Source organism: Scardinius erythrophthalmus, assembly GCF_964197995.2.
Source record: "Scardinius erythrophthalmus genome assembly, chromosome: 1".
Classification (NCBI taxonomy): domain Eukaryota; kingdom Metazoa; phylum Chordata; class Actinopteri; order Cypriniformes; family Leuciscidae; genus Scardinius; species Scardinius erythrophthalmus.
In genome coordinates, this window is record NC_138221.1 from 47,386,986 (window position 1) to 47,410,793 (window position 23,808).

A 23,808-nucleotide genomic window follows, 5' to 3' on the forward strand; every position below is an offset into this window, starting at 1 on the left:
ATATATGTATATATAGGCTATATAAAGGAACAAACTAGAGATGGACCTCACTAATCAACTAGTCTGTTGGTGGATTGGTCAACTGTCATGACCATCCTTGCTGGTAAAGGAATTCAGAGTGGAAGAAAAAGCTTCTGGAGCAAGCATGCATGCATGAGGAAAGATCATCCCATAAATCACATATTTTAAGGGCTCTAAGAGTTTAATGACATTTTTAAGGGGGCTGAAATGTCAGCAACTATGATGAGTGGTGTTACCCAGTGGTCAGTGTCTTGTGTTTGCGTGACTAACCACGTGCGATGCGTAGGACCCTCATAATGCGTATGATGGTGGGGTTGATGGGCAGAGCAGCACTGATCTCAATCTCCTCCAGTATGATGCCCATGATTGACAGCAGCACTATAGCTAAATCCAGCTGGTTCCACCTGCACACATACACAGGAGACAGATTTGCTTAGTTATGCAAAATATCAACTTTCATGCACTCTGAATCCAACTTTTCTGTCTAGTTTCATTTCACTCTGGTCACATTTGAAGATCGGTCTGGTCACACAGTTGGCTTGGGACCTGAATTGTTGCTGGGGACCACTTAATAACACCCAATTAGGGAGAATTAAGGCCCCACTCCAGCATAGCTGACCTCTTTCACTAATGCAGGTCGAGGGACGGCTCATTTTCACACTACAGCAAAAATCACAGTTGCCTACATCTGCGGTGCTGGAACCAGCCATGGCACACCTGTCTGCGCACACACCTCTGCCATCCAGCTCGTAATTGTGACCTAGTTAAGAGGCATGGAGAGCTACGACAATAAATAATGGCTTGTTGAAAGCTTTCTAGTGTCAGACCCAAATATGCGTGAATAAAAAAGACAAAGTGTGTTGCGGCGCGAGCCTGTGTTTTTTTTTACTCTCAAATGGGTCAAGACCATATATTATAATAAAGCTACAAAATGCCAGGATGTTTAGACCCTGTGCTTTCTCAATGCACCTTATTACATGCCAGTATTAGTTTATGACAAGCCGGAGGAACCGCTCTTGTAGTCTGCCTAATGATAAATAGAAGTTCTATTATGTAAACAAACACAGGAGAGAGATTTCATTAAACCCTCGAGACAAATAACCATGTTCACTCTCGCACTACTGTAGTCAGGTGCGTTTTGTCCTATTAACACCACGCAGGGCTAATCTAATTTCTATCTGCGTCATAAATGCAACAGCAGAAGCAATATTTTGCCAATAGCACACCCTCCAGTGACTCCAGAAAACAAAATAAGAGGATTCGGTCAGGTGGAATCAACATCTGATGAATTCATTAAATCAATTAGCTATCGTAGGAGAGAAAACGTGAGGAGATGAAAGATGAGGAGGGGAATGAACTGAATACCTGTCTTTGAAGAAACGTCGGAAGCCAAACGCGATGAGCTTCAGGACAGCCTCCAGCACAAAGGTGCTGGTGAAGAAATAATTACAGTACTTGAGAGTGATCTCCAGAGACTGGGGGGGAAGGAAACATACAGACGGAGAGGAAGCCAGAGAGACAGAGGAAGAGAACAAGAGAGGTGTGAATGATTAAAAGACTTTCGCCTCAGGTTCATAAAGTCATTTTTACATTAACTATATAACAATATCATGTATTCTATGAATGTTTGTGTAAAGCCCAAAAAATACAAGTCACATGCGTTTATGCAATGGTACTGTATGTGTTTTTCTCAAATTAATGGACTCCCAGAGTGACAGGGAAATTTCTGAATTGTGAACAAAACTGTCTCACTGAAATCAATAGCAATAACAAGGCAAGCAATATACTGTAAAGCCAAATCAGCAATGATGGCTTTAATGATAACTACACAATAAATATTATTTAGAGGATGAGGCCTGCATTTTATCTTACATGAGGCTGGCTGTAGTGCTCCAGTGACATAGTCACAACATTCACACAGATGATGAAGGTGATGAAGATGTCCAGGTAGTGACTGGTGCACAGAGTGTGGATCATCAGTCGCACATGACTGTAACTGGCATAATAGGGCAACTTCTGGGCCTCTGAGAGAAATGAGTAGATTAGTTTAAATTGAGTAAGCACACTTTTTGACAACAAATATTTAAAGTGTGTATTTTCAAGAAATGGAATTCAAACAAGTTTCATTACTACTCCCTCGTCTGCCACTGGCCGGTCAAACATATAGTCCCGCCCCCAAACATATGCCATTAGTTAAGCTGAATGTTGTTGTGACACTCAAACAAAGATACATTTTTTGATAGCGCTACAGAGCCACAGTGCTTACATTTTTATGAAAATCAATTGACTAAAGGATTAATTTGAGTTATCTCTGCACATTAATTGGCACAGGAGAATATTTTATCCTGCTTTTAATATTTTAATATTATCCTGCATAATTCCTAATTTAACCGCAAAATAATCACAAAAATGAAAAAGACCTCACAAAACATTAAATTATAATCACCCAATTGAAATATCTCTAGTTTAATTAAAGTTCCAATGCATTTTTACGTGGATACAGATGATGCGGGAAAAGGGGAAACTCCTTTTCCTCGATTTACTGCAGCTGCACAGCTAGCACAGTGAGTGTCTGGCTCACTCATTGGCTGTGCTGCGGCAACTGCACATCCAATGGCGCGGGCACCTCTGACGTGTGAGCCAATGAGCTAGCATCACGTCATTACACGTCAGAGCCCGCCAAGGGGGCGCGGCCTTAGCCTATATTAGTCATAGACAGCAGAGAAAGACAGGCTCTGTAGACAGTAAAATATATTAGTCCCCGAAAAACGCCATTTTAGCAGGTTTAACGACTGAAGCGACAATTTGCCAGGTTACTATAGTGCGGCCGGCTACGCAATACTCGTTCCCTACTCTCAGGGAACTGAGGTTACAATAGTAACCGAGTAGTTCCCTTTCGAACGGTCACTTCGTATTGCGTAGCTATACGCAGTGGGGACGCCATGCAAAGTAAGTAACTGGTTACCCACTGCAATTCAGGACCCCTCAACTCAGGATTTACACACAGTTCTACAGTATAAATTACTACACCTGCTGTTAATATTTACATAGGTCAGGTAGAAAAATTGCCCATAGGTTGTTTTAAAAGTTAATTGGATGAGAATTTGATTAGACCAAAAGAAACAAGCTTTATGCATTTTGTTTGTGATTTGTGTCATGTATGACAATTGTGCATCTGACATAATACTATTATGGTAAATGTGATGTCCTAATTATAAAATATAAAAATCGCAAATTTTTTCCACAAATTTCTGGAAATTACCACCACAAAATCAGCCATTTTGATCGCAAAAATCACACAAAAAAATCGTGAAATCCTGGAGGGACTGGTTATTATTATTCCATTATTGACCCATTCAAAACATCTATTTTTCTTCTCCTTACTCCGTCTCTTTTTCTCCATACGTCTCAGTCTCTTCTCCTCTCTCCTCTTGGCCTCTTCCACCTCCTGGTTCTGTCGGCACTTGTGGAAGTTCTCCACCACTACTCCAACAAACATGTTCAGCACGAAGAAACTGACGATCAGTAGGAACGATATGAAGTACAGCAGCATCCAGGGGTTGTTATTGGTTATGGGCTGAGACAGAAAGAACGGTCGATGAAAGAGTTAGGAAAATCAGAAATAAACTGGATTTTTTTTTTTTGAAGAAAATGTGAATGCCGCTTGCCTTCTAGGTGGTTGCTAGGATGTTGCTAGGGATTTGAGGTGGTGTTAAGGGTGGTCACCAGAGTGTTATGCTTTTGCTGTGGTGTTCAAGGTTCTAGGCATTTGCTAAGGCTTTCTTTGTGGTTACTAAGGTACTGCTTGGATGTTCTACTAAGGATGTTCACCTGTCAACTGACAGGTTAAAAGGGTAAAGCCATTGCTATGGTGTTCAAGGTGGTCACTAGGGTGTTGCTAGGAATTTGCTATGGTGCTCAGGGTGGTCACTAGGGTGTTGCTAGGCATTTGCTATGGTGTTCAGGGTGGATGCGTCTCACTAGGGTGTTGCTGGGCACTTGCTAAGGCTTTCTTGTGGTTACTGAGGTGTTGTGGGTGCTGCTAAGGATGTTCACCTGTCATCTGCCTGGTTAAAATTGTAAAGCCATTTTTTAACACAAATATAAGCCCATCTCTACTCAATGAGCCCTATTTTAACGATATAAAAGCATGGTCTAAAGCGCACGGCGCAAGTGCACTTAGGGCGTGTCCGAATCCACTTTTGCTAGTTTAACGACGGGAAAAATGGTCTGCGCACCCGGCGCATGGTCTAAAAGTGTTGTCCCTATTCTCTTCATGAGTAATGGGTGTGTTTTGGGCTGTAACGTGCAATAAACCAGTCAGAGTCTCATCTCCCATTCCATTTAAAAGCCAGTTTCGCTAGCGCCATGGCGGATTCGCTATTTACATGGCGGAATTTGAAAGCGGAAAAACTGAACGCTTCTCTAGTGAGGAAATGGATCTGCTCGTGCACGAGGTTAAAGCGCATCACCTACGGGACAAAGTGTACGCGCGTTGTGGACCCCTTAATAGGCGCACATTACAAACACCTTCTTTAAATAGCAAAAAATATATAAATGACTTTAAACCAGGTTTCAGTTGGTCAATGGTGCAGTCTATTTCAGTTGCCTCAAAATAGCAACGTGCCAACAATGCGCCTGAACACACCTCATTTTCAAACTAGCATGCCCATGGACGCACAAATGCATTTGCTATTTAAACAACAAGGTGTAGATCGTGAAAATGATAACTGCGTTGGGCTGAAACTAGCAAAACACACTTGCTAGTTTCTGGCATAGCGCATGCAGTGGCAAGTTTGACGAGAGTGACGAAAGGCTGTAAACAAAGCGTGTTCGGAAAGCCCTTATATGGAGATGGTTTGGGCATGTTACCTGTATATGCGAATGACTAACATTGTGCATGTGGCCGCTCATTTAGAATACTCCAAGTTCACTAAGATCAGAATGATGTTAAGAAAAAATTCATGTGCGTACGAACGTGTTGTGAATTAGGCAGAGATTTTTCGTGAGAAGTTCTCCTTTGCATACAAAAGCGAATTAATCCACGGAATTATTAGTGAATGAGACCCAATGCTTTTCTTCACAAGTACCACAAAAACAACACAAGAAACTGGCTAGAACACAGAGCTGCCTAAAATTTAATTCAACAAGATAATTAACACAGCCTTGAGTAAAAATCAACATGCAGACACTCATAAGCTTAAGGGAAATTGGTCAAATTATGGTAAAGTGAATTTAGGTGCAGCTTTTACTTGGTTGCTTAGCAGCAGCGTAGAGCGAAACAAAGAAGCCAAAGTCTAAATTGGCTCATTCTAAAACATGGGATGAGAAAGCACACAGTACTCTGCACATTTCCATCTGCTTCCACACATAGCTTACATCCTGCAGTGGACTCTGGTGTGACAGAGATGATGCAGTGGGGAAATTACACATGCCATTTAATCCATGAGTTTTTTTTTTATCTGCCCTGTGTTTGACAACCTAGAGATGTTGGGCTCTTCTAGTGGGAGAGAGTCTGGCTTCAGGCCTACACGTAATCATAATGTGCTGGTCCCTAACTGATGCAAGCTCACTGCTTTTTGAATTGAGGACTCTTGAAAATCATTGCTTTTCAGATTCAGAGCCAAAAGCCTGTTAGTATTCATGAAGCTGATTGTGTGTATTCAGGATTAAATATTCACCGTTGAGTGCTTATTCCTTAAAGCTCTTTATTTTAGTTGAAAGAAAGTGACTTTTGTTTGGTTCAGAGATCTTTTAACACTTAATAAGTACCTAATTCTGAAAATAAATGACATTTTATAACTTGTCAAAGCTTACTTGTATTATCTTGGCAACAGAATATAATTTTTTTTTTAGCTAACCAAGGTGGTTTGGGAATTTGCATTTATATTTAGCTTTAATATATTGAATTCATTTATTTTATTTTAGAACAATAAATACAATTTATCAATTCTCTACAATTATTTTATTATTAACTATTATTTTCATCATTGTAGGTAGAATAGTGCATATTTATTTTATATTTTTTTTCTGCTTAACTAAAATCTGATGACTCTTTTAAAACCATTGAGTTGTGTATTTTATAAGCTCTGTGTGATTAAATTTGTATTGACACTTTACTGTACTTTTAAAAAGTCTGTATAAATGTGCCCGTTTTGGGTTAATATTGCCCACAAACCTTATACGAGAGGGCTGGCTGTGAAGGTTCACTGTGATATCAATATACAAATTTATGACAAAGTCCATCCGACATTGAAAGACCACCATTTGCATTCGCCCTGTCAGTTTTATCAGGATGGCATGATGGGAACATCAGCGAACATGTTACATGGGAACATTACCTGCTGGTCCACTGCCACTGCATCCAGACCATGATACATGATATTGACCCAGCCGTCCTTCGATGCCAGTACAAACAGGGACATCAGAGCCTGTAAAAACATAAACACACATTCATATGAGCACATACAAGGACAAACGGAAGTATGGAGATGGATGGAAAGACAAGTCGGACAAGCAAAGATAGATGAGGGTTGAACAGACAAATAAGATGCAAGGACAAATAGACAACCACGTGATGCAAAAAAAACAAAACAAAACAACAAAGGTCACTCTGATAAAGATGCACACACAAATAAACACACTATGTAAATACATCAATAAAGTTAGATCAAACAAAGCAGCACATTGAGTTGCTCAGAATCGTCGTGTAATTTGATAGGCCCAGTCAGAGAACAAACTAACCTGCCCCAAGTTGTCAAAGTTGTACTTGTGATGGACCCACTTGTAATTGGCCGAGATGCAGTCAGACCTGTTGGTGATGTTCTTGACATCCAGGCCCAAGCAGTAGTAGAACTTGCCTTTGAAAAGCTATTGAGGCAAAAGAAACGGCACACACTTCATGTCACTCAACGCTACACATCTCAAGCATCTTTTTAATAAAACTGTCAGAGCACTGTTGGATATTTAAAAGAAAAAGTGTGTTATGAAAGAAGACCAGCAGAAAATAGGAAACCATTCTCTATGAAAAAAGAACAAGATATAGCACTAAAAAGAAATGAGAACAAATAATGAACAAAAAAATGAAAAGAAACAGAAAGCAATGGTGTAAAGACAGAAAGGGTGTTATAGTGAGATTAAGCAGAAAAAAGACAAAAGGCATTGGGAACCCCTGGGGTATCATTTATCAAATTTTTTTTTTTTTAGATCGCACCAGTGGCAGGCTTACTTAGGTAAGATAAAACATCAACAAATACAGAAATGAAATAAAGAAATAATAATAAATATATATATATATATATATATATATTTTTTTTTTTTTTAAGAGGCAAGTACAGTACATCTGGCTGGAGCCTGCAGAATGGGGCAAGGCTGCACGTGTCACCCCTCCCTATACCTACTCTGATTGGCTTGATCGTCTTTTAAAGGGATACATGATTGGAAATGTGTTTGTAGTCGGTGTTGGACGAGTATATGTTGTTCAAATCTATATGAACTGGAAAAGCAGTGCAGTTTCACAAAGCCTTCGTTATAATGCACAGAAGAAGAAAAAAACATTACCCTATATCTTGCAATGTCCCTTGCTAAATTAAGCTGGTCTTTAGGCTAACGCACAAACATGTATTGGTTGATTATCCACAGCAGCAGGGTCAGGTAGGAATTAATTATGAATTAAATAAGCACAAAATGTGCTTACTTCATTTCACCATAATATGACAAAGAAAATTAAAAAGATGTATCAGTATCATTTTAATTTAAATAATATGGCAAGACACTTTTTTACAGAAGGTGGTATTGGTTTTTATAAGACATGTCAGCTGCAGTTGCATGATAAATGACACTGCAATAGGCTAATTAAACTTTCTTTTTCTTCACTACAATGCAAAGCATATAATCAAACTTTTTTTCTGTCTTTCATTTTAGGAAAACATGCTGTTCCTCATTATTTTAGAGTGAAGAAATCGAGTCGATTCTTTTCAATCAACTGGTTCACAAATAACATCAAATAATTTGTTAATTTGTGAATTCGACTGATCCAGAAGATTAAACTAGCAGTAAACAAGCGAGTCGGTGAAAAATAAACACTTGATTTGGACTTGTCCCACTCAAATGAGCCAAGATCCGGGAGTAATATGATATTCTCATATCAAGTGAGCTCCTAATAATTCATAATAATGTCAGACTGAGCTCTAAACTATTTTAGGTCTATCTTGTCACATTAGAAACCTCACTTTTACTGGAGTAATATTTTATTAGTGTTTCTCTACTCTAAACTATTTTAGGTCTATCTTGTCACATTAGAAACCTCACTTTTACTGGAGTAATATTTTATTAGTGTTTCTCTACTTCAACGTAAGTATAGGGTTTGTGTACAATGTCCACCAAAAATAAACATTTGATCATTAATTTCTCTTGCCATTGTGGGATGTAGGCTAATGTTGTATTGTATGTGCGTTACAGTGAAGACAACTCTGAACACATTTCCTATCATGTATGCCTATGAAAGACGACCGAGCCAATCAGAGTACTGTAAGTATGGTGCGGAGTGACACGTTTAGCCCCGCCCTGTTCTGCAGGCTTCAGCCTGGTCCTTCTCTATTGCACTGGTAAAGATTTTGTTCCACATGCAAAGGATCTGGATTATCTGAGTTATATATGGTTGACTTTTAAAAATATAAACACTTCCATTCAAGATTTAAGTTTTTTAAATGTTTTCTTTTGCTCACCAGGGCTGCATTTATTTAAACAAAAATACAGTAAAAAAGCAGCCATTTTCAGTAGCCATTACTCCAGTCTTCAGTGTGACATGATCCTTCAGAAATCATTCTAATAAGCTGGTTTGCTGCTCAAACATTTTTACTGAAACATTTTTTATTACCAATGTTGAAAACAGTTGTGCTGTTTAATATTTTTGTGGAAACAGTGATATATTTTATTCTTTACCTGGACTCCCAGGATGCCAAAGATGATAAAAAAGGCACAGCAGATGAGAACTATGTTTCCTATAGGTTTCAGAGAGGTGATCAAAGTCTCCACAACCAGTTTGAGGCCAGGAGCTCGACTGATAACCCTGTCACAAGGGAAAACAACAACAAAAGAAAACCATTTAGCATCTGCAGAGTTATAAACTAAGCATATGTTGGACAACACCACAAAAATGCTTGCAACTGCTTGCTGTACCTGAGGGGACGCAGTGTGCGCAGAAGCCTGAGAACCCTGAGCACTCCCAGGATCTTAGCCCCACCCGCCATTGATACAACAATGTCGATCAAAGACACGAACACCAGGAAACCATCCAAAACATTCCAGCTGCTGCGCAAGTATGCCTGCTCTCCAATATACAAACCCATAGACACCACCTACAATAAACAAAGACACACTGTTTGAAATGGTCAGCATAAAAGATGAAGTAGTCACATACAGTTTATTTTTGTTTTCATTGTACATCATTGGTGTTCTGGTGTGACACTGTATGTTCTGTTTAATGTAATAGGCAGTTTTGATCCTCTAATCTGATTCTGAATCAGTTTCCGATTCTTACTAGTGTGTCTTTGCTGGAATTGACTGAAACATTTATTAAAGTGGGGAAACAGAGACCCTAACAGAAAGCAAAGTTTGTGATCTCCAGTCATAGCCTGGAAATCCAGACCTAAATCTGAAAGATTAATGGTCTGGCATCGACTAATGAAAATCGGCCAGCTTGAGGGGCGGCACCAAGCATACATTTGAAAATCTCACTGCACGCAATTGGATAACACTACGACCAATCACAACAAGCCCCATAGGCTTAGCTACCAGCGGAGCTAACTGGTAGTTCAGACTCTTGCCATATCCGGTCGGCAAAACAGCAAAAACGCCCTTCTTGCAAAGGAAAGATTCGAGCGCCGTCTGTTCCTCTTTTAGATAAAAAGCCAAGTTTAACTCGTTCATTGTAGCGGTCAAAGCCGTTTCAAACAACTGGTGTTCATCCATAGCCATCTTGCAATGTTTACTTATGACCTTGACGTCACAGCGCTGTCGTCTTCTGTTTAGCTCGCCTCTGGTCCACCTATATCAGATAACCCGATGTGATTGGTGCAGCTCGGATAAAAGGGCATCTGGATTTCCAGGGTACTCCAGTCAAGCAAAACCAACTGTTCTAACTGGAGCCCTAAAATAGTGCTTCCTGTAGAGTTGGTTTTGCAACTTAACTGAGCTCTGCACAAGTACATCTAAAATCCACCATTAAGTCAGTGGTGAGATGCAGATGTCCTTAACGGAACTGCTGATGGCAGTGAAATATGACTTTGAGAGAAAAAAATCAATTGAATTTTTGAAAAAGACCCAACAGAAAAACAGTAAAAAAAAAAAAAAAAAAAAAAAAATTATCTAAACACTGAAAAAGTGACAAAAATACAAAATCCATTGAAGCTCCAAGGTGACCCGAGCCTTAGGTCTCCCAGGCAGATTCTTGTGACACTAACAAGACGAGTGACAGAAAAGAAATACACGTGCACACACAGCCTGACGTAAGAACTGGCGGAGGTCTAAAAGTGAGAAGAGCAAAGAGAGCAAGAAAACAGAGATACACAGAGAAGTATGCACTTTTAAGAAATGAGATGCCATACTGCTACACATATCTGCTCTTTCTTGGGATCAATTTGGGCTGTATTAGTCTGACAGTTTCTTTACAATACTGCCAAAAGAAGCCAATAATAAATCAGTGATGTATACCAGGCTAGTACAGTAATGTGACACTCAAGCTAGCAATTTAAGTGAGAGCAGATCTGCTTGCAGAACTCCTATTAGTCGAGTATAGGTGGGTTGGGGACAGTGAAATCAGCCATTGCCCCTTAGGCTGTTATACCGGTAGGTATATTTTTGCAGTAGCTTGCAGAATCTGCCTCCCCAGGGATGAACTGTAATTGTTGACTTTCTGGTCCCTGAGAGAAAGGTGGAATCATTGTTTGACTTGTGTCTCCCACTGCACCAACGCTTTTTAAAATGTCCACAGTAAAGGATCATCTTAAATATTGACTGAGTATGGCTAGTTGACATGAAATTTCAAACGTTGACAACAGTATGAAATGCTATCTAAAACATCTAAAGAAAAAAAAATAAAAATAAAAATAATAATAATAATAATAATAATAAATATATATATATATATATATATATATATATATATATATACACACATCCCTGAAAAATATATATACATCCCTGAAAAAATTTATACACACACACACACACACTCACAACCCAACATAGGACAAGCAGTTTGTATAAAATAAAATAAATAAAATATTCATACAGATTCACTTACGCACAACGGTCTGGGACTAAGAAAATGCAGTGTCACTTTTGACAGGTCTATCTCTTGTTTGTTCCATTTCTTAATAATTGATTAAGTTACATAATTGATGACCTACAAGTGCCAAGTGCTTGCAGCTGAATAGATGGGCCAGGCTATGAGATTGACTGCATCTGAAAGAGGAAACTGGCTCGAATTATTATCATTGCTTAATTGCTTGTAATGAGAGGGCTAGCAAACGTAATACCCCACTCTCAAGAGGTCGAGAGGAGAAAGCATGAGTGAAAACTAGTGAGAAAGAGAGATAGAGCTAAAGGAAAATGAGGAAATGTTAGATGGATTAGAGATACACACACGGTTTCATCTTCTGGAATATATTTGGCTAATTACTCATTCAAATGACAGTCCTTAACAATGTCTCCAACAAATTTGTGTAATTGTAATTTATGTGTAATTTTGGTCTTTTGGACCTCACTGAATGTTATATGCATAACTAAATGAAAAATAATTGTTCTCCAGCAGAATTCAAACCTTTAAAACACACATGAAAAAAGGAAAAAGAGTGTTAATTATTAGCAGACAGAAATAATAGTAGATATAGTCACAGTATCTGCAACTGCTGTGAAATTATTGATCACTATATTTGTCACCATAGATCAGAGGTATGGCAGTGCATACAGGGTGAAAATAAATAAATAATAATTCTAAATATCAACACAACATATCATGCAGTGAATGTAAATATTTACCTTGAGAGTCATCTCCCCCACAAATATGGCTGTGAAAATGTAATTGGACACGGTAAGGAAAAGCCTCTCCTGCAGAAAGAGAAAATTTTAAAGGAAAGAGAAGAGAGAAAAGCTGGAATGTTGTCAATGTTGTGAGAATAACTGCTTGTGGACAAACACAAATCATTAATAACTAAAACAATAGGTTAAACAACTGAATCAAAGGTCTATGGCCTCAGTCTTACCAGGCTACCCTGAAGAATCTTGGGTCTCTCTAGAGCCACAGTGATGCAGTTTGAGAAGATGAAGGCCAGCACTACATAGTCAAACAGCTTATGGGCTATGATGGACTGGCACAACAACCTGAACCTGAAGAGTAAGCGGGAAGTAAGGAAAAGAGATATACAGAGTCAAACCAACTTTGTTCCAAAACCTAGTGAGCTGTCTACTGTCTACAGCCTGCAGCCAGCCAAACAATAACGGAACCTCACAAGCAAGCTGTTTAGAATCTGCAAGCGTGAATAGACTTGCAATTGATTTCAATAAAGTTTGATGACTATGTGTTGCTAAGCTAACAGCACAATACCTTAATAAGCACAAATATAGACAGTAGGGGTGTGATTAGACTAAAATGTGACGAGATTTCTCGTTGAGTGAAAAGCTGTCTTGCGATTTCGCCAGGTGCCCAACGCGGTCCCGTCCCCACTGTCGTTTTGCTGTTTTTATAAAAATAAAAACCATTGTAAAATGTTTTAAACGTCTGCTCTGCTCATTCAACACAAGTAGCAGTCGCACACAGTGCAGCAGGAATCACAGTTCACTGATCGCGTGACGATGGCGGATGATTCGTTGCGCAACAGAGCCTAAACGTCTGATAAATGTCTTATCCTGTAGGCTGGAATGCACGCTCAGCACAGTCGCTCCCTATACACACACAGAGTACATGCGATCACGAATCCAAAAGTGAAAGTGAAAGTAAAACACGAGCTCCCTGATGCATTTAAATTAGGCAACATACAATAGTCTGACTCCCAATTTCAAACCTGTCTCTGGACTGTGTAGTTGTGGCTCTGGTCTCTGTTTGCACTTTGAAAATTGAGACTATTTTGATTATGGTTGCACCTATCGTTTGCACTTAAGACTAAGAAAAAACTTTTGTTAGTTTTTGTTGTTTATACTTTTTATTTCTATGTTCAATTTGTGGAAAGGAGTTCAGTTAGGAGGTCACACACAGCCTCAATCAGAAGTTCTGGATGCTCATAATTAATGTATAGTAAGGTCTGAAGAGAGATAAGTGTCTCGTCACACCCCTGATAGACAGCACACACTGGAAAAAAGACCAGCCTTGGAATATTTCATATAAACCAATATATAAATATGACATAACATATTATAATATAATATATAATAAACTACTTTTCAAAAGTCTTGATTATTTTTTATAGTGAAATATTATTATAATTTAATATAACCATTTTTTAACTATGTTAGCAAAGCTGAATTTTCTCCAGTGTCTCATTATCTTTCAGAAATTATTCTATGATGTTGATTTGCTGCTCAAGAAACTTATTATCACAGAAAAAAAAATTAAATTGTGGAATCTGTGATAGTGTTTTTTCTAGATTCTTTGAGGGACAGAATTTTTTGAAGAACAGCCTTTGAAAATGAAATATTTTGTAACAATATGAATTACTTTTTTGTAAATGCATTTTTATTAAAAAAAAAAGTTACCAGCCACTGTCAGCATTTTTTATTTTTTTTTATCATTTTCAATATTTTTTTGGTCCATACATTTTATTGTATCAATATCTGAACATGCAATATATTGAAAGAAAGAACAGAGCCTCTGCTTAGAAAACAAACAAACATTTTATTCTAGCTTCATGTATTCTTTTTTTTTTTTTTTATCAACACTTGAATGTATGCAAGTTCCATAAAAAAAGAAACAATTTGAACAAAAAGCTGAGAAAATCACGTTTTTGTCAAAGACTATGTCTGGATTGGATTCAGAACGATGATCAAAACATAGATGGAGTAGATCGAGTGCATCAAAACCCCCAAAGCTTCACAGTCCTACACATCATCCTGGGTCGACATTTCATTTGGTAACGTTATTCAGTTTTGATTTAAATGCTGTTTATGTTTGATAATCGCTTTATTTTACATGTGCATAAGCAATGCTTCAATTGCTATTCGGCTGTGTTTTGATCGGGAGATTCTGTACTCTTTTATATTATGCACAATTGTACAACATTGAAAACATTGGTTTGCCATAAAATTCTGTCAATGACGTTAATGAAGTTAATTGTAACTTATAAATATTTTTTTTATCAATCTAATGCATTCTTGCTGAATAAAAGTATACATTTCTTAAAAACAACAACAAAAACGACAATAATAAAATAATAATAAAATCTTACTGACCCCAAACTTTTGAATGGTACAGTAGTGTAATATGATTCTCATTTCATCTACAATCTTGGATTTATTTTTTCATGGAGCTCGTCAAAATGTACTCACTGCAGCTCACTAGGTGTTGGAACAGTCAAATATCTAAAATTTTCCATTGCAGAACAAACTTTAGGTGGACATTCAAAGACTAGACTGTTTGGAGAAAACAGACTGACAGGAAGAGGGTGGGAATAATCGGCTCCTATCTCTCTGACACCAATCAATATCCTAATCAAGCCACCCTCTAAAGAGCTGGCAGCCCATCAGTGCTATTGATCAGGCAAGAATTGCAGAATAACTGCTGGCCGAGTTACCGTCAGGAGAGAAGAAGAGGTGTGCAGGCATCTTTCCCTCTGTGTTACTTAAAGAGATCAAATCAGTGGCACTATAGGAAACAACCTGTGACACAAGCATCCTTTTATCTGCTTAATTCCAACCTGTTCTTGGGCGTGGAGCAACTTCTAATCTGTTTTGTGTTATAATGAGGTCAGGCTCCATGAAAGACAACATCCAGCTGCATTCTCAAATTTTGCTTAGACTGACAACATTTGACTCTTAACCGACACAACCCATGAGTCAAGTGTAAGAGGTACGCGATTGCCAACGGGTTTTGCTTATGATGAGGCTAGCACAAGTGCAACAACATTACTGTAAGCCAAGTATCCTTATAACTTTTTTTGTCAGCCAAACCCCTTTGACCTAGAATATGTATTTATTTGACCGGTGAGATTTTGCTATTTGTTCAATAATTTAAAAACAAATTTGCTTTGATGTTAGTTAATGGCACACAACATATGCAGGTAAATAATGTAAGCCAATAATATTTTTTTATAGTAAGTGTTTTATTTGATTGTTTTTATTTTTAAATTATTTATCTATTTTAATTTGACATTTTTATCTTTTCATTTTTTTTATAAGCTTTTCATCAACACACAAACAGTTCCCTCATATTTATACAATGGCATTTATTTATTATTAATGACAAGTTTTGCTGCAGTATTTTTGACCACATAAAAGTTAAATGCCAAATATAATAAAAACAACACCACAATCACCTGATGGGTCAATCAGATGGCAGCTAAAAAAGCAAAACTATGTGTCCGTTTATCGGTTTCTTTTTCATTGAAAATTAACTGAGAACTCTTTGCATGTCATGATTACCACATACAGGAACATGTAAAACTACCTACAGTACATCAATTGTTTGTGAATAAGGTCAGCAGGTGAAACAGCTACTGACAGCTCTTAAGAAGAGTGTTCATGGCTATTATGTATTGAAAGAGGGTAGACAGTGAAAGGACTGACTTGTTTTGAGGAGAGAAGAGGAAGACGGACCAGTCGTCTCTGGTCTCACACCAGTCTGGTCTGTACACCTCCATCATCTTCTGGATCCGGAAACATAAACTCTGCCGACAGAAAAAGCATTTAGTTGAAAATTTGTTGGCAAAGATGAGGACTGAGATTAATTCTGCAGGATCCAGGGTGGGAGAACTTTCTTGGAAACGCATTAGTTAGTTGAAGCAGTTATGAAACGGAGCTTTCCAATGTTTCATGTCCCTTTGGAGCTGCCATGTTACTCTTAATTGCTTACAAAACAAGAGAGTCTGGCTGTAAATTAAAATCTAAAATCCTACAGCCATCTGTTAGCGTTCCTCCTCAACAGATAATAATTGGGTGATTTTCATTGTGTAGTTGATTGTATGGACAATTGGCTCTGCTTATTTATGTGTGCAGAAGCTTTTTCTTTTCTTTTTACAGGGACAATACTAACTACTCTCCAGAATTCTCAGATAATCCAAAATTACAGTTTAAAAGACAACTCTCATTTTCTTCAAATCTCTTTGTTCCATGGAACACCAACTTCTTGAGCTCCATAAATGACAAAAAAAATTAAAAAATAAAAGTAGCATAATTACAGTCTTCTGAAACTATACACTACTGTTCAAAAGTTTATTTCTGTGATTACAAAGCTGCATTTTTAGCAGAAATTAATCCAGTCTTTAGTGTCATATGACCCTTCAGAAATCATTCTAAGGCCCTGTTTACACCTGGTATTAAGATGCGCTTTGCTCGATCAGATTACAAGTGGACGGCATTAAATGGGTCTAAAATGTATTGAGCTTGCCCATTTTCGACCACTTCCAGAGGTAGTTGAAAACGCATTCGACCAGATTCCTTTCATAGCGTAAACGCTCATGTGGTCGAATGCATTCAAACAGCCACAAAAAAACACCTATATGCGTAAACATTATGGGAAGCAAGTTTCATTATCGGAAGCGATCTATACATTAGATCAAAATATCTGAAAAAGCCCATACATTTACCCACCCATAGACCCTCCTCTTAAATAAATCCAAACAAAAGTGGTTAAAAAAGGACAAAAGAGACTGCATCTCCCTCATCTACTTGTGATCCGATCAGGCAAAACACATCTTAATACCAGGTGTAAACAGGGCCTAATATGCTGATCTAGTTAACCAAGAAACATTTCTTTATTACTGTCTCATATTGTTAAAAATCTGGGTGTAACATTTGATTCGTCGCTGACATTTCAATCTCATATAAGTTCTATTACCAAGACTGCATTCTACCACCTTCGCAATATTGCCGGACTGTTACTTGCTCTCAGCACTTAAGATACTGGAACTCTAATTCGTGCTTTGATAACCTCTCGTCTCGACTACTGTAACTCGCTTCTTATTGGGCTGCCTGCTAAAGCAATCACTAGACTGCAATATGTTCAGAATTCTGCTGTCAGAGTCATCGATCACATCAAAAAATCTGATCAAATTACCCATTTGCTCTATAATCTACATTGTTTACCTGGCTGTTCCTGTTCCCATTTAGTATAAACTTCTCTTGTTAACTTTTAAATGTCTTCATGGACTTGCTCCCAACTATTTATCTGAACTTCTGCACTATTATTCACCTCCTTGCTCTCTCCGGTCATCTGACTTAAAACTGCTTCCTGTACCTCGTTTTCATCTTTCAGCGATGGGTGGTAAATCATTCAGTGCTGTGGCTCCGAAACTCTGGGATTCTCTTCCTCTGACTCTTCGTGACTTTTCTACTGTATTCTCATTCAAATCTCAACTAAAAACCTCTCTTTTCTCACAGTATTTCCAACTCTCCCCTGTTTAGTGTTCTGCTGTTTTGATTCTGTAGATGTACTATGTGATGCATACTAATGCTTGATGCTGTGATTGTGTTATCTTCTTGTACAGTGACCTTGAGCTTGGGAAAGGCGCTTTATAAATAAAACATTTTTATTATTATTATTATTATTATTATTATCAATGTTGAAAAAAGTTGTGCATCTTACTATTTTTGTGGAAACGGTGATACATTTTTTTCAGGACTCTTTAATAAATATAAAGTTTGAAAAGAACATCATTTATTTGAAATGGAAATCTTTTGGAACAATATAAATGTGTTTACGGTCTCTTTTGATCAAATTAATGCACCCTTGCTGAATAAAAATATGAATTACTATACGAACAGTAGTGTAAATTAGCTTTGCTCAGAATACAGATCAACATTAAGTTGCTATTCTCACCCAAATTCTCATATGGATTCAGAAGACTTGGAATATTACATGTATTCATTGGCAGCATCCGTCCCCATTCACTTTCACTGCAAGGATAAGAGCACCCAGGACATTCAACTTAATTTCTCCTTTTGTGGTCCACCAAATTCAAATGAGTTTGGAACATAATGACACTTTTTATTTATAGATGAACTATCCCTTAAAACCAATACTAAGTTTATTGGGCACTTACATAATCCAGCTCATCGTCCAGATCCTCCCTATCCTTGCGTGTATTGACCTGAGGGTAGACTTCATTGATGATTTGTGGTTGGACTGATGGTGTCTTTCCATTACAGTCCTGGTGCTCTCCAACGCTTCCCAGACCCCCAGAGAAGCTCTTCTTGCGTTGCCGGGGGTGCAGAGGAGGCAGGGCAGGTCCGGGTACCTGCAGCAGCTCCGGAAGCTCTAAAGAGAGAGCCCGTCGTTCTCTGCGCGGGACGAAGTGTCTAGACAGTAGAGGCGGATGCAGAGGAGGGGGTGGAGGAGACAGCAGGGACTCCTGCTCAGCAGGACGAGAGTGAGGGCTACGAACCCGTAAACTACCTCCACCCCCCATACCCAGGCATCTAGAGGATCGACCCAAGCTGTTCCAACTCGACCTGCGACTCCATATACCGGGTCGTGCAGGCCGTCCCCAATTGTGGTACAGAGAGCCTCGCCCCGGACACTAAGACACATAGAACACAAGTTCATAGTCAATATATGAACCCCCCACACCGTGATTTATGCAAAGCTCACACTACAAGAGTTTTTGCTTTCAAAAAACTACTCTAAGTTCCAACACAAAGTTTTAATAACAACAATCCAACGGACAGGCAAACAGGATGCAACACACACACTTACCGGAAACTTAATTAGTGAATACAAATGAAGTAATAAAGGATACACAGCTGAAACATGAGCTGAACTCATAATGACAGAAATCATGACGACCAAGGAACTGAACAAAGGAACACATGAGATGAATGAGGATAAACTAAATTAATAAAAAAGTAAATAAAAAGTCCATGAAAACTAAACACACCGAACATAATAGGCACCTTGTGCCGTAAATTGAAGAAAGAGCAGAAGGAGGGGTGGAGGGGGTTTTGGAGGTGGACGAGGAGATGGCGAAGGAATAATGGTAGGTGGATGACGATGAACACCCTACGGCGAAGATGTCGAGTGCCTGGTGGCGCAGACCCAGAGCTCACCAGTGCCGACAGCCCACGGTGGACTCGAGGGAGGGAGCAGCCAATGTGGTGTAGTGGCTGACGACAGCTGCAGACGAGGACGATGGATCCATAGGTGCAGACGGAGAGCCGGTGGAAACAAGCGGCATCGCAGGCACTGGAGACCAAGGCGATGCCTCGGCAATGAATGTCGAAGGTGGAGCCAGAGTACCCGACGGCTGAGCTTGAGCCGTTGTGAGGGAGAACAGAGGCGACGCCCAAGGGAAGGAGGAACCAGCTGCAGCCGTAGGGGTGGAGGGACAGCGATGAATGTCGAAGGCAGAGCCAGAGTACCCGACGGCTGAGCTTGAGCCGTTGTGACGGAGAACAGAGGCGACGCCCAAGGGAAGGAGGAACCAGCTGAAGCCGTAGGGGTGGAGGGACGGTGATGAATGTCGAAGGTGGAGCCAGAGTAATCGCCGGCTGAGCTTGAGCCGCTGTGACGGAGAACAGAGGCGATGCCCAAGGGAAGGAGGAACCAGCTGCAGCCGTAGGGGTGGAGGGACAGCGATGAATGTCGAAGGCGGAGCCAGAGTACCCAAGGGCTGAGCTTGAGCAGTTGTGACGGAGAACAGAGGCGACGCCCAAGGGAAGGAGGAACCAGCTGCAGCCGTAGGGGTGGAGGGACGGCGATGAATATCGAAGGCGAGCCAGAGTACCCGAGGGCTGAGGTTGAGCCGTTGTGAGGGAGAACAGAGGCGACGCCCAAGGGAAGGAGGAACCAGCTGCAGCCGTAGGGGTGGAGGGACAGCGATGAATGTCGAAGGCGGAGCCAGAGTCCCCGACGGCTGAGCTTGAGCCGTTGTGATGAAGAACAGAGGCGACGCCCAAGGGAAGGAGGAACCAGCTGCAGCCGTAGGGGTGGAGGGACGGCGATGAATGTCGAAGGTGGAGCCAGAGTACCCGACGGCTGAGCTTGAGCCATTGTGACGGAGAACAGAAGTGACGCCGAAGGGAAGGAGGAACCAGCTGCAGCCGTAGGGGTGGAGGGACGGAGCACAGTGGACGGCCCGCAAGTCCGTAACCGAAGGAGAGTGACGACTGACCAAGGGGGAGCTGGTGGGACGAGGGAACTTGGTGAAACTGCAAGGCAGAGGGTCTCTGGTGGAGCGGAAGGTGGGAGGAGCCAATACGGAGCCAACAGGTCGACAGGCCAAGATGGAGTGAAGAGAACAGAGGCGGAGATGCAGGATTCTCTCGCACGGGCGCTACAGGTGGATAACCTGCGGCTCGACGTTACAGGGACCCCCCAGATCGTCATCTTCTCCTCGGGCTCATGCTGACACGTCGTGGCTGGAGGAAGTCTCCACCTGTGGGTGGCTTACACGAATACTCTGAGGTTGAGGGTGGTGAGTTGGGCTCTGGGTCTGGCTGTGCTCTGGACTGGGGCCGGACACTCTCCAGACACCTAATGACTGTTTCCCTCCAGTTAAGCCCAGAGGTGTCTGTGAGGTCAACTTTCAGAACAGGTTCCTAAGGGTTTCGTCACTGAAAGGGCTGGTGAGTGCAAGACGACAGAAGTTAGTAGCAAAGGTCAGAAAATCTGTGCTCTCCTGAGCCACCGAAATAAGTTGAGCTCTTAAATCCATTTTGGAGGTCCCGTCATCTGTCATGGGTGGTTGCAGGAAGGCAGAGGAAGAGGAAGAGGAAGATAGTTCCAAAACAAAGTTTTAATAACAATAATCCAACTGACAGGCGAACAGGATGCAACACACATAACATAGACATGACTGGACACTGAATGACGGTAAAGGGGAAACTTAAGTAGTGAATCCAAGCGAGGTAATAAACGATAGACAGCTGATACACATGAACTCATAATGACAGAAACCATGACGACCAAGGAGAGGCGGGAACTGAACAAAGGAACACATGAGATGAATGAGGATAAAACTAAAAGTCCATGAAAACTAAACACACTGAACATAATGGTGACAAATATATTATTACAGTTGTGAAAATATTTTTAAAATATTTTTTTAAATATTTTTTTTTATTAAATTAAATTTATTCCTGTGATGGCAAATTAAAATTTTCAGCACCCTTACACAAGTCTTCAGTGTCACACGATCCTTCAGAAATAATAAACATATATTATTATTATTATCAATGGAATCTGCAAAACTTTTTTTTCATGATCCTTTGATGAATAGAAAGTTTAAAAGAACAGCATTTATTTGAAATCGAAAACTTTAAAACATTTACACACACATCCCTGTTTTTTTTTTTTTTTTCAAACGACTAATATGCTTTAGAAAAACCCAGGTCATAGACAATTCAGAGAGTATAGGCTACTCATCACCAACGCTCTTCTAGTGTGAATGGTGGTGAGACAAGCTGGAACTAGCTGTGGATGCTGCAACAGTTATCAAACCATTTTGAAATCCGACTGACTTGTCCTTAGGTGTGTAGATTGTCCCGAAAGAAAATATTCTAAATTATATTAACATTGTTATAGATTTTAGTATTAATCACAAAACTCAGTGTTATTTGTCTGGCATAATTAATGTTGTGCTATTACTGCCCACAGGAAGAAAATGGTAAACATGCCATTAAGTCAAGTACACTGTTTTAAAGAGACGGGTTCAGGTCCATGGGCCTGATGTATAAATGTTGTGTATGTGCAATATAAGCATAGAAATGTGCGTACGCAATTTGTTCTCACCATATGTACACTAGACCAGGCATACAAACTCTTTTACTGGAGTGAGCGAAGTTATGAAGTAAACAGAATGATTTAAACTCTGTTTTACATTTGATATACACATCTAGATTAAATACAGCACTCTAATTAATGGAGTTTAGCACTGAATTTTCATGAAATCATTATCCAGAGGTTACAAAAAATTTTATATTAATTTGAATATAAATATTTGTAGTGGATGCGCTGCTTTTAACACTTTTCCTGTGGCATGCTGTGTTTTAATGTTTTAACTACAGCGAGGATTACTTGGCGCATGATAATTATGCTTTAAATTGTGTTCTAAATAGCAGAACTCGTATTCTGAGAAAATATTTTTTGCGCAAATAATGATCAATGATGCACACTTGACTCTGTCTAAGCAGATGGCTTAGCAACACAGATGGTATAATGACAGACACCGAAGGACTCGCATGGTGATCTAACAGTCCATTGGCCGGTTTGAATAAGTTCGATGAGACAGTACTGTACAAGCTCTACTGTACGCAGGTGTGCTGTTGACAGCAAATTTTGATTTAGTTTTAGTCATAGCCTTATTGACTAAAATGCAATTTAGTTTTAGTAAAATTTTAGTCTTCTGAATTGTTTTAGTTTTAGTCTAGTTTTAGTTGACTAAATATCATAGTCGACTATATCTACAGAAGATTTAGTCAACTAGAATCTAATGGGTTTTAGTTAAATTGTAATGCAAGTTTGCAAACTTATGATATACTCCTGGAGAAAACTCTATTAACCTGTTAATATGAACGATATTAAGGTTTAAACATGCAATACAGACACATATTTAACTGCTTATCTTAAAATTAAATAAAGCCACTTCTCATAAAGAAACAAGAACATGGTATTTTTAATGAATGATATATATGCATTCTTTATAATAACTTGCATACAGCATTCTTCATTCTTTCAAGCAGACATATTTATTTGTATAAATTAAATATAGACCATTATTAAAGCTATTGAAGTTATTCAGTCAAGAATATTGAGTAATTTTTCTCTTTTTCTTTTGTTGTTTGATTTTTATTAATGATGGACAGCAGCATGTTAATTAGACTGCTGTCACTTAAGGCTGAATGCAGGGATCCAATAGACTGATACACACCCAATATAAAGACAAAACTAATTGTATTTACGTGAATATTCCCCAAAACTGAAATTTTGATGCAATTTTGTGTATTTGTCCATTCAAGCGTGAAAAGAGGTGAAAGAGCTCAATTCCGGACATGTGAGCTGATGTCTGAGAGGCGACTCTGTGTGGCAACAGAAAATCGGACTGAAATCAGCTCTCTTTTGTATCGTCAAGACTTAACCATAATTTATTTGTTGACAAAAATGTTAATAGATTTTCATCATAGTTTTTGTCATTCATGTTTTTTTATTTAGTGATCGTCTCGTTTTCATCAGTGAAAAAACACCTTGTTGATGTTGTGCACAGAGAGTAACCTACCATTTTCATGGTATTCCCAATATTATGAAAAATACCATTGTATTTGAAGGATAGAATTTGATGGAAATGGTAAGATATGCATGTTTTATTTTTTAAAATGTTTTGCCAGTGAGGTTCTGAGTCAGACAATTATTTACACTGCAAAATACACTGGCCTATCTGTTTCCATTAAAAAATATATAAACATCCTAAAATATATGTTTACCTTATAGGCAAAAATGCATACATATGATTTGTGTAAAGCAAATAAAAAATACAATTTGGCGAGCCAGTGGAAAATATTGAGATTGAGATCTCTTCTCTGAAATGTATTTTTTTCTCTCAATTTTTCTTATTTATTTATTTTAAAACACAAATCACTACTACT

General features: G+C 39.1%; 1 protein-coding gene across 1 annotated transcript in view; it reads right to left on the reverse strand.

The window, feature by feature from the left end:
• Positions 1-23,808, reverse strand: part of cacna1ia (calcium voltage-gated channel subunit alpha1 Ia) — a gene marked incomplete at its 5' end in the record, with an annotated part of 170,269 nt that overhangs the window by 31,407 nt on the left and 115,054 nt on the right. The window contains 12 exon segments of the mRNA XM_081383930.1: positions 292-425; positions 1,387-1,496; positions 1,894-2,045; positions 3,406-3,598; positions 6,363-6,452; positions 6,766-6,891; positions 8,965-9,091; positions 9,202-9,380; positions 12,064-12,132; positions 12,288-12,411; positions 15,799-15,899; positions 18,273-18,749. Coding sequence (XP_081240056.1) covers positions 292-425; positions 1,387-1,496; positions 1,894-2,045; positions 3,406-3,598; positions 6,363-6,452; positions 6,766-6,891; positions 8,965-9,091; positions 9,202-9,380; positions 12,064-12,132; positions 12,288-12,411; positions 15,799-15,899; positions 18,273-18,749 — 1,882 coding nt within the window.